Raw genomic sequence first — 16,772 nt, forward strand, 5'->3', positions numbered from 1 at the left:
AAAATACTAACATGTTTTAATTTCTGATACAGTAAAGATAGGTAGGTATAACCCACAGATACGAAAGCTTTGCAGGGCAGAAGGGAGGGATATCTGAAGTAATATTTAAGAGTATAAAGGAGGCCTGAGACCAAAAACTTTGAGAACCATGACGTTTGAAACATTGCATTTGAGCCCATTTGTTATCACCACCAACTTATACTTATGTTTTCTGCAGTTTGGGGACATTACTCTTCATACTCTAGTTAATGCCCATGGCTATGTTTTCCAGTTTCTATTACCTCATTCACTTCCTCTCTTTCCTTCCTAAGGGAAAAAAAATCCCAATCTGTATCTTATTTTGATTTTGTTACATTATCCTGCAGTGTAATTATTTTAATGAGATTCTAGCCCATTAAAATCCTTAACAATGAGGCACCAGCTTACTTCCATGAGTTCTTTGGGGGATGAAGGGAAAGAAAAGGAGGAAGAGGAGGAGGAGGAAGAAGAGGAAGGCTTTTTATCATGAGTCTTCTCCATCCCTCACCAATCCAATCAGCTGCCAAATCCTATTAATCCTGCTTTCATAATCTGACTCTCAAATCTTTGCATTCTCACAGGCTCTACTTTCATTACTTCTCAACAGGACTATCACAGGCCTCCCTGCGTAGAATCTCTTCCCCATCTCTCATCCTTCACACAACTAGCAAGATAATCCTCTTTACGCACACATATGATCAAACACTGCTCCCCTGCTGAAGAACCATTAATAGCTACTGGGAAACCTACTAACACCCAACCTACTGGGAAAAACACAAATTCTTTAAGTCTGGCTTTGAAGGCTCTCTGTGGTCTGGGTCTAAACTCTCTCTCCAGCCTTACTTCATGGTACTCTTCTTCCCAGTCAAACTGGACTACCAGTCATTTTCTGACCTTTTGCCCTTTTACTCCCTTATTTTACGCAATCTCCCATATGTAGAACAAACTCCTCTCCTTATCTGCCGAAATCCTTTTTTTCTTTTCAGACCCAGATGATGTATTACCCACTCATTGAGACTGTCTTCCAGGATACCAGATAGAGACCCTAATCTCTCAAGCTTCTTTATTTAACCCCTTCCTATGCACTTTTCTCATTTTTATTTCTACTTTGGTTATTTGTAAAAATGTATCATCATCCCGGCTTAACTGTAAACGCCATGAGGTCAGGGTTAGTTTTCAACTTTGTATCCTTAATAAACATTTGTTGAAATGAATCCAATTGTTTATTCATAGATTCTATTTTCCTACACACAAATCCTACATTAGAATATGTTATCATGTAGAACCTTTATCAACTGGCTTGCCTTCTCAATGATGGGAGAGAGGAGGGAGGATGGGAGAGAATTTGGAACTCAAAATTGTAAAAAATGAAGGTCAAAAATTGTTTTTAGATCTAATTGGGAAAAAATAAAAATCTAAAATTTAAAATATATCATCAAATGTTAACAACACAGTCACCCTCAACTTTCACCCAGGATGTTCTACTCCATACCTTGAGTCCTCTGAAGCTTCCTGGACTGGTTGGAGAAGAGCTGGAGGATTTTGTTGATTTGGGAGTGGAAAGTTGACTGCTGGGAGTTCCATTAACTGATCACATAACAGCAAAGCAAGAAAACAAAGAGAGAAAGGTCATTAGAATACACAATCATCAGGTTTCTTCTAAAATATTAATTATGCACATGCTCTACTACTTAACAACAAAGCTCGAAGCAGGCTTCAAATCAGCATTGATATGGTACCTTATAATACAGCAGAGCTGGTAATTCAGTTTTGTTGAATTGGTAAAATATGAGAGGGACAGGGTCAATCTACTACAAAACTAGTTTCAGTGATATTGGTATCTAAATGAGAAAAATTGGTTAGAGATCAAAAGAATCTTAGAGACTAACAATTTATTAGGATATTATTTAGTCCAGGGGTATCAAAATCAAATAGAAATGGATCCCTGTAGCTGCATACTGACTTAAAAAAACCACAAAAATGGTATTATTGGTGTCGTACTGCACTTTTACTTATCTTGTTAAACATTTCCCAATTACATTTTAATCTAGTGGCTGCATTTGGAGTTTTGCAGCACCCAGCCAGGAGTCTGACACCTCTGATCTGGCCCATCCAGTCACCTTTAAGCAAAGCTGTACTTGGATGCACCTACCATTTTTCTGGAGGCCTATGGAAAAAGAAATTAGGAGCTCGTTTTAGCAGGGAAGCCAGGGGAATGTTATGCCTCTATGGTGGGGTGCAGAGAAGAAAAGGTATTTTCCTCCTTAAGTGAGCAGGAAAGTCCTGGAAGAATATATGTGGAGTAGTGACGGAGGAAGGGGATGCCTGCCCAGACAGCCGAATCAGCCTTCTGATCCACTGATCCTTATGCTATGTCAAGAGAACTACAGGAAGGATCTCAGCACCCTGTTGAGGATTCATGGGAATACACAGAAGAGAAGGCATGGATGGGTTATCTGCATTATTGGAGGAAAGACCCACATGAATCAGATCCCACATTCAAGGAAGGACCGAAATATGGGAAGAACTGTTCCATAGTCAAAGGCACTTTAGTGTTCACCAACCTGCAATGATCAGGAAGTTCTTACAACTATTCTGTCTTACTGTCAAGGGTGGACCATCCTCTCAGTCACTCAGGTTTGCAACTTAGGTGTATTCCTCTATTGTGTAGTCTCTGATCACTATAACCATCTTGTTTCCAAGTCATGCCATTTCTACCTTCACAATACCTCTAGTATGCACCGTCCTCTCCTCTGACACTGGCACCACCCTCCAGAAGGCCATAAAGTGCAGAGCTGACCAGGGCATTCCCCTCTTCAATAAACTCTAGTGGCTCTCGATTACCCCTAAGATCAAATATTAAATCTTTTGTTTGTCTTTTCTTACATAACCTGCCTTTCCACTCTTCTTGCACCTCCCTCCCTTCTACCTATTCTAACACTAGCATCCTTCTTCTTAACATAACATTCCCTTCCCCACTCCACATTTTCCCTGGCTGCTCCCTCCCCCTGGCATGCTCTCCCTTGTCTCTCTCTCCTGGCTTTCCTGGTTTCCTTCAAGTCTCAGCTAAAATCCCATCTTCTGTAAGAAGCCTTTCCCAAATGCTATACATCTTCAGATAGCAAACTGATAGACTCAGAATGCAAACTGAAGCACTCTTTTTTCCTTTATTTTTCTTGTTTTTCTGGAACATGGCTAATGTGGAAATATGTTTTGCATAGCTTCATAGGCATAATGGTATCATATTTCTTATCGTTTCAATCAATGGGGGAGGGGGTGGAGGAAAGGGGTCAAATTTGTAACTGAAAATATTTTTTGAAAAGAAGCCTCAGTCCCCCTTAAGGCTGGTGCCTTCCCTCTGAGATTATCTACAATCCATCCCATCTATATCTTGTTTACATATAATTGTGTCCATGTCATTTTTCCCATTAGGTTATAAGCTCCTTAAGGGCAGGGACTGTGTTTTTGCCTTTGTAGCCCCAGCTCTTAGTATAATGCTTGACTCATATTAAGGGCTTAATAACTGCTTATTGGCTTGACTTGAGCAAAACTCAAATCCCTCCCTTTATAATTAAGATTAGTCTTTTCTATCCTTGGAGGAAAGGAAAACAGCTGGCTATTTTTGTTTTAATGACTATCAGTATGAAAACTACTAAAGTCATGCTCCGACCCCTCTGGATAAGTTATTACTAATTCCTATCATTTTTCCCCGTCTTAGGTTCTAAAGTCTCATAATTTAAAAAAAGGTTGGTTTTTTTTTAGCCCTTCTATCCAATCTGTTCTAAATGGTGAACCCCCAATTATTTACTCCTTTAGAAAAGTTGTAGTGGCCACCGTTTATCACATCACATCACTGCTTCCCTCAAGAGCACAAATTCCTTTTCAGCCTGTCATTCACCATAACCCCAAGATCCTGCTCTACAATAATCACATAAAAATAGTGGTAAACCAGCTTCCGTGTGCATAATTTGGGGTGTCCCCTCCTCTAGTTATTTTCACCCATCCTCTTATTTCTCAGTGTTTCTTTCGTCACCATAGCAGAAACCTCATTCTACCATTTGTCACTGACATTTAGATAGCTATGATCTTAGTGAAGTATTCATGGCTGTCTCTAACAACTTCCTAATACTCTACCTAGGGTCTCCTAATAATCTTAAATCTGCTCTTGCATAAGTGATACAGATAATGTAAAGAATGACACAACAGTCATCTAAATTCTATTTGTCTCATTCTGGAAGCATAATGACAGATTGATCTCAACCATGCTTTTAAGTACTTAAATAACATAAATAAATATTAGGAGCTTAACTGGACCATTTAAATTTAAACTGATAACTGAATATTTGCACCCTTCTGTTGAAGAGGCAATTACTTGCTGTTTTTAATGCACAATTCCCTATGGTTAGGTGAATCACATTTAAACACTGATATCCAGATTTTAAAAACTGGTCTTGAGAGACTTCAATCTTGTTATTCTTATTTCTTTTTCTTTCAGGAATCATACAGTACTAATCATTCACTTTCTCAATTACAAAAACACTAATAATTTTTAAAGTCCAAAATAACTTTTGTTTTTTAAAAAAATCACCTACCAGCTAACTCGATTACAAAGATACTAGGAACTTACCATTTTGCATTTGTTTTAAGTTTCTAGCATGGGAACTCCATGAGTCAATGCAGCTCAAAACTTATCTATGGCTTAGTAAACAATTCCTGGGGTGTGGAACATCAATTCAATGCTATCTACTGTATCAGTGATGTCAAACCCAAAACAGAAGTAGGGGCCACTCAGCTATACATAAGGATCTCTATGGACAGCATATTGACTTAGTTTTAAAGTGTAATATTAATGTGTTTGATTTTTATTTTTTAAAAAAATATTTCCCAATTATATTTTAATCTGGTTTAGGCCACATTTGGGACTATTAGGGACCTCATGGCTGACATTTCTGTGTTAAAATATAGTGGCAAATTTAAAAGGGAATTAGTAGTATTATCTAATTTTTAAAAAACCCATTGCTATTTTTAATTTTTCTAGCAAGCATAAGCTTAAGTATGTCTGACATTAGCAGAGTACACAAAACTGGTCTGGTTATTTCTCTGAGACCAGGGGATTCTAGTTACAAAAGAAAAATGTCTAAGAAGGCTCTTTTGAAAAATTCCAGTCTGGTGGCAGAAATTCATATGAAATCAGTACTATATGGGGGAAAAAATCCTTGAGGGCAGATGGTACCTCCCCTGCACCTGCTCAACAATATTTGGTGAGTTTTCATTGACATATGTTCAGAAAATAAATTTGTCTCGCTAGGTAACTTTGGAAGGATGTCAGAAACTAGAAGTAAATCAGTGATCACTGTGACCTACAGTTTTCTCCAAAGAGTTATTTCTAATTTAAAAAAAAATTTCTAGGTCCTATTTTCCCCCAATACTTTATAAATCTTAGTATTGAAGCCACGCCTAAAGATTTTTCTAATAAAACTCACAGCTAGTGATGTTTATGTTCTGTTGTTTTAAGTTGTGTCCAATTCTTCCTGACCCCATTTGGGGTTTTCTGGGCTTCAGTGGTTTGCCATTTCCTTCTCCGGCTCATTTTACACATGAGGAAACTGAGGCAAACAGGGTGAAGTGACTTGCCAGGGTCACACAGCTCATAAGTGTCTAAGGCCAGATTTGAACTCAGGAAGATGAATCTTCCTGACTCCAACCTAACGCTCTATCCACTGTACCACCAACTGCCTTGATTTTACTGATAATTGTTACTAAGTCATGGGATCATCGACTGAGAGCTAGAAGACGACTAAGAGATTCCCCTAATCCAAACCTCTCATTTTTATATGAGGAAATCAAGGCATCATATACCCTGGGTCACACAAGTAATAAGTAACTGAGCTGGAATTCAAACCCAAGTCTTCTGACTCTAAACCCAACACTCTTTCTACTCCCCAAGGCAGTAGGTGATGGAAGAAATCAGGGCTGTACAACCTGCGACCCACCGAAGGATTTCAGGAGGCCCTCAAGAAATGCTGAGTAGCAGGCATGGAACAGATAAAGCACTGAGGCTAAAGTCAGGAAGAAATAAGTTCAAATCTAACCTCAGGCACTTACTAGCTACGTGACCCTGGGCAAGTCATTTAACCTGTTTCCTTCAGTTTTCTCAACTGTAAAAGAGGGATAATAATGAAACCGAACCTACCTCCAGGATTGCTGTAAGGATCAAGTAAGATAATTGTAACTTGCTTAGCCCAGTGCCTGGCACACAGTAGGACTTCATAAATTCCTAAGTCCCTCCTTCCCAAACATAGTTCTCTCTTGGAAAAGATCATTAAGTCATATCTACTACATTGCGAGGTTACTGGACACTGTAATAATAGTTTTAATAATACAATATAATATATTATATGTAATATAGATAATATAATATGATAATAATAATAGTTACCATCTAAACTAACACATAGCCCATTCTCTGTGTAGCTTGGTACTTTGCTAGCATTGGTCAATGTTTATTGACAGAAAATAGACTTAAAAGCTTATATTTCTAATCCTTGGAGAATATTCCTCCACTTCTCCATTCTCAAAGAATCAGGTTTTTTTTTCCCCTTTAAACAATTTCTCCCTTGGTAGAACACAAGATTTCCTAAGTCCAATGGTTGCAACCTAAAGAAAACAAATCTAATGCTTCCTAAAACAAATTCTGTCAGTGTTTATCCATTTGCATTTATCTAGACTATAAATTTTCAATGCTTGTTAGGCATTAATTTCAGGGTTTTTTTTTTTCCCAAGGGCACAGGGGGAGGTAGATCTCTAGGAGATTAAAAACCTAAACAACCTCACCCATAGCAATATTTTTGATTTAGGTTAAAATCTGATTCCATACTGCTACAATTACATGATTACTATTTCTCTCTGAAATTCTGATTACTCCATTACTCAGTTATAGATCCTTTATGAAAGGGACTGCTAATGCAGCCTGTTAGGGTACATTATTATGTAAGTTAGGGAATGACCTGTGATTTTTTTTCTTCTAATTATGGAGATCAGATCACACAATTTCTTTACCTGCCTTAATTTAATTACTACAATTTAATTTACCTTGCTTAGTAACTAAGTCCTAGTTAGTTGCCTGAGGCACCTAAAGGTCAAGATACTTGCCTAGAGTCATACAACTAAAAGTGTCAGAAGTAGGATTTGAACTCGGACCTTCTGGATTCCAAAGCCAGCTTCTCTTCCCTAGTACTTGCTTTGGAAGCACACATACCACAATTTCTCTATAGTGAAGGCACATTTCAGGTACAGTGGGCAGAATATCAGACCTGGAGTCAGGAAGACCTGAATTCAAATCCATCCTTGGAAGCTTACTAGCTGTGTGACTCTGGGGAAGTCATTTAACCTCTATTTGCTTCAGTCTCCTTAACTATAAAATTGGGATGATAACAGCATCTATTTCCCAGGGCTTTTTGTGAGGCTCAAAAGAGATAATATTTGTAAAGCACTTAGCACAGTGCCTGGCACACAGTAGGTACTTAATAAATGCTTGTTTCCTTCCTTCCTACAATAACTTCTATCATTTCTATCATTTACTGGAAATAAACCATATCATGGCCAGAACATCTCTCTCAGGCCACTTGTCCCATTTTTTTTTTTAGCTATAAAACATCAAAAGTAAGAAGGAGAGGAATTATGCAAATATAATAAAACTACTTTCAAATCCCAATCATATAAACTTAGATTTTGACTTACCCACAAACTGACGTGCTAAGTAGGCATTACAGTAACTTTTAAGTCAAGAAGATTCAGCATATGCTGAGCGAGATTTAAAATTCTACAGTAGTTTATGTTATGAGCCGACTATCTTATCTACTCTATTGACCTCAGTCCAAGTTTTGAAACCAGACTGAAATGTTGAGTACCTGCAGACCTTGTGTTATTTCAGAAGGTTTTTGTTATTTATAATCCAACTTCTTCTAACTTGTGTGGACTACATCTTGGGAGGGTTGATTTAGAGGACAAACACACTATGAATCATACTTCCAGTTAAAAAGAAAAAGGCCATTCGTATTTGCAAACACTCTCACGGATTCAGATAACAGAGGCTTCCTTGCTCTTGTTGTTTTGAGACTTCCCCAGTCTGCACAAACACTTTCTCAATTCTATTTTAGAAAACTTTTTTTTTTTCAAAGAGAATCTCAGATCCCATGTTTAACTGTTTTCTGTCATTCCCTTAAATGTACATATGTTTCTAGGCGGTATGGAGCTTAGGACAAAACTAGCGTATTGCTTCCAAGATACTGTTGCAAATGGCAAGCAAATTTTATTTAAACAGTTTTTACTGATCACTTCCCAGGTGCTCTAAAAGAGAATGTGAATATATATATGTATGTGTGTGTGTGTGTGTGTGTGTGTGTCTGTGTGTATAATGGGTATCATGTTTCTTACCATCTCAATGGGGGAGAGGGTACAAGAAAGGGACAGAATTTATAACCTAGAATAAAAATTTTTTATTTTCATCAGAAGCCCCATGGGGTGGGATGGTAGGTGGGGCTAGCTGGGTGCCTAACACTTTGTACTGGAAGTAGTGCGCACATATGTGTACGTGTACACGCACACACACACAAACACACACATACACAGAGAAAGCTCTAGGCAGTCACAATCCTAGCTGTATTTTGCACTGTGCAGACAGACTGATGCCCACTGGAACAAGCTCAGATGCATTCATGGAAACGGAGAGAAACAGAATGGAACAGCAGCAGTGGTGGCGGCGACAGCGGCAGCGGCAAAAGCAGCAGCATCACAACCCTAGTGACAATGGCTCACCTGGGGATTTAGCTGTAGAATGAGCAGTGGAGTAGAGGCCACCCCTCTTTACTGTACACATTCAGTACAAACAAAGGAGGAAACATTAAGGAGAATAGTTATTCAATAGATCTAAACATGCATAAAGACAGATAGATAGAAAGAAGGGCACAGCAACCAAAGCACCAAAGAGAGGGGGAGGGAGGAGGCCATTGGAGGGAAGGGAGAATTAGGAGGGAGAAGAGTGCTAATAGCAAGTTCAAGTTAAATCTCAAAGGTCAGCGTCTTGTTTTCACAAACTCTTGAGGATCAAGATAGGTTGTGGGGATACCACCAAGAAAATGGTGACACAAGTTGTGTCTTTTCTTGTCTTGCCATCATGTGTTTTTGTTTGTTTTTCAAAGTTTCTTCACTTCAATCAGTAATCCCTGCAGACTTTCAAATTGGTTCTCCTGAATTACTGAAAAGGAACCTACACATCAAAGTCAGTTAGGTTGGTCTTAATGTGGATTTAATTTTAGAATGGTTTTTCAGTGGCAGGAGCTAAAAATGAGGCAGCCATACGATCAGTGTCGATCTGGAGAGAGGGCTCCAGGCCTGAAAAAAATACAGCTGAGGCTCGTTTGTTTTTAATAAAAATTTAAAAGTAGTAATGGCATTTTAAGCATTACTTTTCTCAACTATAACATTACTACTAAAGAACCTGATGTGGGAAAAAAACCAACAGAAATTTAGCAAGCTAATATTTTGGGGGTAAACAAATTGGTCTTTTATAAAATTGACAACACATAATACACATTTTGGGGTTTTTTTTGGGGGGTGCAGGGCAATTGGGGTTAAATGACTTGCCCAAGGTCACACAGCTAGTAAATGTGTTAAGCGTCTGAGGCCACATTTGAACTCTGGTCCTCCTGACTCCAGGGCCAGTACTCTAACTCACTGCGCCACCTAGCTGCCCTCGTAGTACACATTTTTAAAATCCTTGTTATGCTAAAACCAGAAGACATTGCTCTGGGATAAATGCTATACTTCACAGAATGTCTGAATAAAAATTAGCATCTACCTCAGCAGAGAAATTAACAGCTTTGGCTAGCACACTTTACTTTTCAGGGAGATTTTTTTTTTAAACAACATTAGCTTTGTGAGTGATCATCACTTGTTCACTATGAGTAAAGGTTTATTCTGGGGCAATTTTTATCAGTAAATTTTGGGTACTTCCACATCTGTTACATAGAGATGCACTTGTGAAAACTCAAAGAGAAACCCCAAGAGGTTTTCAGTGTGATGAATGAATAGTTACAAAAATCCTATGACCATCACTGCAAATTCCAAATGTAGAACATGAACCTTCAATGTGAATTTCTTCAGCTTCAAATCCTCTCTTTTATTTTCCCGAAAGTGTAATATGAGGACCTGTCAAACTCATGTGAACGAAATGCATGAATACTATTTTCTTAGGTCCTTTTCACTCACAAAGTTGAACTTCATTTCAAGGCAAGGATATCCTCCCTGGAAAAGCAGGAAAAAAAATACCCAACAAACATCCAATGTTCTGAACACCCACTCCTTTTTCATTAGTACCTGAGGCAGGTGATTTGCTGCGACGTGAAGGCCCGGGACTTTTGGATCCAGACTGCTTAGCTGTACCATGGGAACGAGAATATGATGACTTCAAGACACGGCACTCTAGTGAGGAACAGATGGAGTTTTAAATATATCTGGTTTCAGAACTAGACCCAAAGCAAATCATGGACAGTGGAAATTTACTGTGCTGGAAACCTAGCTTGACATTTCCTTATTATTGTTAAGCAACATTAATAAAAAAAGCAAGTATCACAAGACTAACAACGTTAGAACCACAAATCATACTTGAATTTATCTTCCGTTGGGCTGGTGCTGCTAAGTTAAGAGGTAATGTACTTTTTTCTGACCTATTCCATATTTTAAAAAAAATTAATCCCAGGCATGGAAAAAGTGAAATGGAAAGAGGCAGAAAGATTTTGTCTAATGTTTCACCTGGTTCTACCCTTCAACAGGAAATAAATTCTTTGGCCCAAGTAAAATGTTGATGAATCCCTACCTTTAGCTTAATCTAATAGTATCATCTTACTTGGGGGGAGGGGGTGGGGATGGGAATAGTCAGGAATACTGAGAGTCACTGTAGCACAATGGAAAAGTACTGGATTTGGAGTTAGAAAAAGCTTGGGTTGAAATCCTGATTGAAATATTTATTAGTTGTGTCACTTGACCTCTCTGCCTCAGTTTCCCTACCTGTAAGTTAAAGACAATACTACCTCAGGTTAAATGACTTGGCAAGGTCACATGACTATCGAGGACCAGGTCCTCCATCTTCTAGTCCAATATTTTTTCCAATAAATTGGGGTGCCTCCAGTGACAGATACAAGAGGAATGAAAGGTTATGATGATGTTATGATGAACAAAAATCACAGGCAAAGGATTGTGTAGCAAAGTGACTGTATGTAACTCAAAGTCAAAGTACCAGAAATGGAAACTCTTAACAACTTGATGAAATCATAATTCTATTTATTTTGACAAAAGTTTAAAAGGAGTATCCTTTCAAATAGCTTTTTGCAGTTATCATAGACTCCTTAAAAATATTGTGACAATCCAAAGAGATCGCCTAATTGGAGTGGGGAGAGGAAGGGGCTCCCTCTCTTGAAAGCCAGTACTCACTGAAGACAAACTGCCTTTGGATAAGCCACCTCTTCCTGGCTTTTCTCGAAATTTCTATGCCCCCCACCTTCATTTGCCATTTGTTTCTAGTTATTTTGGCCCTCCCTTAGCCTATCTCTAGCATCTCCTTGCCTATGATATTAACAGGTAAGAAACTAACCAGTCATACAACCTTTGTCTGGCTAAGATCCCTCAATTTGTAAAAAGAGGAAAACAATAACCCCTCCCTGCCAGTCCTTCTGTAAAGATAAAACGAGATAATATCTGTAAAGTACTTTGCAAACTTTAAAGTGTTATATGAATGCTTATTATTATAATTATTCTATTAATAATTCTATTAATGATATTAATTATAATATATCATAAATAGATTATATATATTAATTATAATATAATAATTATATTGACAATGATTCATTATATTAACAATAATAGCATTATTTGGGGGTTTAATTTCATACCTTGGGCATTCCCTTATGAGAGTGAAAATACACCATAATACAGACCCATTGCCTTATATACTACTGGCCTGTCTGATCCTTTTGTGAAATTTCCCTCAAAGTGTGTTGGTACAGACTAAACTGACCAAATAATTCTAAAGATAGCATTACAGTGCAAAAGAAAGTGTAGTAGTTAAGAGGTTTCAGATTCAGATCCTTACCACTGTGATCCAAGACGAAGTCATCTTGGGCATAACGGAATTTTTCAGGTCCACAGGCAATAAAAACATCGTCATCACCAAAAAAGTCTTGTAGGCAAGTAACCTGAAAAAATACCAAACACAAACATAAGTACTTTTAAGTGAAAACAATATGGAAAGTAAGGGGGGGGGACTGATACTTACAAAAGCAGCACAGAAGGTTTAGAAGTAGTACAGAAATCTCAGTATTTCACACAGAAAATGTAATAGCATCTCATATACTTTCCTATATTGCTCTCTACTACTTTCTTAATTTGATTTTATGAGGGATGTGCTAACTCTGCCTTTTAGGGTTTCTTATAGCAAAAGTTCTGTTACTTTTGATAATGGTTTGGGGGAAGAGGGCAAGGGGGAAATCAGTGAAGTTGAAGTCATTCAGCCCAAGCCCCTCATTTTACAGATGGGGAAACTGAGACCCCAAAAGTTGAAGGTCAACCAACATAAATGTCAGAGCTAGAACTGTAATTCCAGTGCTGTGACCGACTCCAGGTATCAGCACTGTTACCACTGCACCATACTGTTGAGGTTTGGTGAGGCATACTAGATCACAGTCTCCAGGGTCACAATAACCAAGGAAGGCAGGTGCTTTTATTAGCCCTGTTTTAGAGTTTGAGGAAATGGAGACAGAGATTAAGTGATTTGCCCAGAGATAAACAGCTAGTAAGTATCTGAGGGCAGATCTGAACTCAGGTCTTCCTAATTCCAGGGGCAGAGCTCTATCCACTGCACCACCAGGTGCACAGGACCAATGTACATTCTTTTCCAGTCAACTATCATTCCACAAACAAGCAATGTTCCAAACTTTATACTAGGCACAAAAGTGAAACAGTTCCCCAAAGTAGTGAGGGGATTTAACATTTCCACAGGTAAGTAAATAAAGATATATGCAAAATAAATAGAGTGATATGGGCTGGGGGGAGGAACCTTAATAACTGAAGAGATGGAGGAAAACCTCTTCAAAGAGACTGTCCTTGAGCTGAGCCTTGAAGGAAGTTAAGGGTTCCAGGAAATGAAGGGGGAAAGGGGAGGAGAGCATTCTAGGCATGGGGAACACCCTGTACAAAGACATGGAAGTGAGAAATCGAATGTCATGTATAAGGAACAGTAACAAGGCCAGTTTAGCTGAAGCACGGAGTACATGTGAGGAGGTGTCATTTGTAATCCATCTGAAAAGATAGGCTGAATCCAGATAGAGAAGATTATCCTAGGTTATCCTAAAGACTGGTGTTTATTTTATCCTAAAGGCAACAGACAGGCAGCCACTGAAAGTTCTTGAGCAGGGAAGGGACACAGTCAGAACAGAATGCCACGACTATCAATTTTGACAGCTATATAGAAGGGTGGATTGGACACGGGAGAGAAGGGATGAAGGAAGCCCTAAGTAGAGGCTACCATAATAGTCAAATTTGAGAGCCTATACTAGGGGAGTTCTGGTATGACTGATAGGCCATGAGGAAAACTACCCCCAGTGATGACTTTTAAGGGGCTTCTCATACTCCAGCCATCACCGGAGTCTATTTGCACCAAGCATCCCCCCAGCATGACTTGTATTTTTGATTCTTCCAATATCATAACATTCCATGACCACAAACACATAGTATCACTAGGAGAATAACGGTGGCAAAGAAATGGACTTTCATGGCAGTGGGCAGTTTGGAATCACTGAAAGAAAGCATCATTCAATTTCTCAAATTTATCCCAGCATTTTACCCCTGTTCAATTCCTGCCTCAGATGGAATTATTAAAATATTAATTGGGAATCTAAATATTTTTCCACATGGAAGCTTTAGAAACAAAACAAATTTTACCCTGTGCTCTCCTTTTTTCCTTTTCTTTTCTGTCGGGATCACTTAATTCTCAGTTCTGATGGTTTGAAAAAGACAGGATTTTATTTGTTTGATCAAATAGGATTTGATTCATTAAGCAACCCTTCATGGCAAACATAAAAATCACATCACTTTGTAATGCATTTACACCCTGCATGGATGACACTGTTCTTTTAATTATCTAACCAGGTCTTTAATTTTTTAAAAAATTTATTGCAGGGAAACATTTCATATGGTACTAAATTAGTTGATATTTATCATACTAGAATAATTGATTAAGTTCCTGATTATGCCTGGCTGAGAGGACGTTATAAATCTGGGGACTACAGCAGAGCAAAAAGGTGGCTCACACTTTTATAACAAATTCTATTTAGTGCTTCGTGTCTTGTGTATCAAGTGCCTAATCTAACTTTTAATCTAATCTCACCCACCACGCTCAGTATGTATTTCTGAATTTGGCTTACACCAAGAAGGCAGCAGGTGGCACGCTTCTTCTCTTCAGTGAAAGAAGAGCTAAATAACAAACTGCAGGCTTCAGGTTTGCCTCAAATACTGTGTGCAATTAAGAGTTCACGTTTTTGTGGTGCTTTATGGTTTACCAGGCACTTCCCTCAAAACAACATTCTGACTAAGGTGGTTCCCAGTTAGCCCTGTTTAGCCCATGAGGAAATGGAGACTCAGAGAGGTTAAATAATTTGCTGAGGGTCACACAGCTAGGCATCAGAGCTGGGGCTTGGGCCAAGGTCTTTAGATAGTAAATCTGATGTTCTTTTCACTAATTTGTGCTGTCTTATGAGTCGCTCCCTACCCCTTCAAAGCAGGAGAGGGAATGGTAGGAATAGCTTGCATTGATATAGGACTTTAGAGGTTTGCAAAGCTCTTGCTATCTTATGACAACCCTACTCCGTAGATAGTATTTTTATAGATTTCCACACACCCCTCTCCATTTTATAGATAACGCAAATAATGGCCCAGATTTATTTATATACTGCTTCTTTTGTGCCTGAGTGCTATGAGAGGTAGGTGTGATTATCCTCTAACAGATGAGGAAACTGAGGCAGACATCTGCTAAGTGTCTTGCCCAGGGTCACACAAGTCATATCTGAGGCAAGATTTGAACTCAGGTTTTCCTGACTCCAAGCCCAGTTCTCTATCCACTGGAATATTTAGTTGCTTTCAGAAGAGACACGTGCTGATGGAAAACAAACAGGCATCCATCCTATCACCTCAGTTCAGCAAAATAGAAAATATTAGGCTATTGATAAACTTCTCAAAGTGTCATGCATGAATTACCAGGAAATCGCAGATCAAAAACCACTTCCTGCAGAGCTCTCTCCCGTTCATGTTTATTTCTTGATATCACTAGGCATATATTCTGCGTCCACACTGTGCCCAGCTAGCAGAATGGAAGCTCTTGGGGAACAGAGGCTGGTCATCCTAGTCCTTCTATCCCCATTGCTTAAGGCAGCTAGCTGGCACCATAGTGCACAAAGTGCTGGGCCTGGAGTCATCTTCCTAGCTCAGTGACCCTGGGCAAGTCACTTAACCTCTGTCTGCTTCAGTTTCCTTATCTGCAAAATGCAGATAATAACGGTACCTACCTACCTCCAAGGGTTGTCCTGAAGATCAAGTGAGATGATATCTGTAACGCACTTAGCCCGATGCCTCACACATAGTAGGTGCTCTGTAAATACTAGTTGGCATTGCTTGACAAGAAACACACCACTAGCCTAGGCTGACTCACTCCCATAAAATGCACAAACCATTCTGGAGGCCTCTTTTGAATGTTAACATTCAGAGGCAGCAAAATATTGGCCTAAAGAGGTATTTTCCTAGTTGGCGCCCTCTCTTAAAGAGACTTCTTTGGTTAGGAAGTCTGTTTAATGGCATCCTCATTTCTCTTTTGTAAAGGGGGTGGGGCTTCCAGCCATTTATCTGCTAGAACTCCCCAGCCAGTAGCCCATCTCAGGTGCATGTTCTTCTGTTCCTCCGGATAGCTCTTAGCTTTAAATGTTCCGGCACAGCATTAAATAATCACTAACAATAATGCTGATTGCAGAAGCTGAGATCTGGAATACCCAGCTTTGGCTAGGAACCAAAGCGATAAGCAATTCAATGAACACACTTGCAGTAATGGGGATATGGCACCATGGAAATAAGCCTTGGTAATGAAAAAAATAAAAAAGACAACAGGATGGATTCACCATCATTTGCCGTCTGGCGGGTGGTGGTCTCTGATTGCATCCCATCTCTAGGGAGGCATGAGGGGTTTCTGGCACTGCCTAAAATGGTAGCACCATCTCCAATTGGAGAGAAAGCATTACTTCTGGAAAGCAGAGAAGAAAGCATCTAGCCCCTGTAGTGTTTTGAAAGCTTAGAGAAAATGAAAACATTATGAGCAGAAACTCATCAAATATTACATCTATTTGCAGCTGAGCAGGCAGTTAAAAAATTGCATGACAGCAGACGGTAAGAACAGGTTTCATTATATAAACAATGAGTAAACAAGGGATGAAATTGGAGCAGTTTTTTCTTCTCCATCACCACTGGTTTATAATTCCAAGTCCATTGTCATTTCTTCCCCGCAGAACATTTTAGTCAGTCATTGCCATATTTCTTTAACCTGTAACTTGAATACATTCTATGAAAGGAGCACCAGGTGGCGTATGTCAGTGAGTTTTATGTTATAGCTAAGGCTTCACCAATGGCTGAGATCCACATCATGGAAAAATTATGAG

General features: G+C 38.9%; 1 protein-coding gene across 2 annotated transcripts in view; it reads right to left on the reverse strand.

The window, feature by feature from the left end:
- DCLK2 (doublecortin like kinase 2) overlaps window positions 1–16,772 on the reverse strand; it is a 208,358-nt gene that overhangs the window by 62,737 nt on the left and 128,849 nt on the right. The window contains exons 3-6 of one of the 2 annotated variants that reach the window (XM_036763854.1): window positions 12,170–12,272; window positions 10,396–10,500; window positions 8,836–8,886; window positions 1,511–1,605 (exon numbers count right to left, since the gene is read on the reverse strand). In XM_036763854.1, the coding sequence (XP_036619749.1) occupies window positions 1,511–1,605; window positions 8,836–8,886; window positions 10,396–10,500; window positions 12,170–12,272 (354 nt within the window). The remainder of the gene's footprint in view (window positions 1–1,510; window positions 1,606–8,835; window positions 8,887–10,395; window positions 10,501–12,169; window positions 12,273–16,772) is intronic. The other variant, XM_036763855.1, reaches the window with a different exon arrangement.

This window comes from Trichosurus vulpecula, chromosome 6, assembly GCF_011100635.1.
Source record: "Trichosurus vulpecula isolate mTriVul1 chromosome 6, mTriVul1.pri, whole genome shotgun sequence".
In the NCBI taxonomy this organism is placed as follows: domain Eukaryota; kingdom Metazoa; phylum Chordata; class Mammalia; order Diprotodontia; family Phalangeridae; genus Trichosurus; species Trichosurus vulpecula.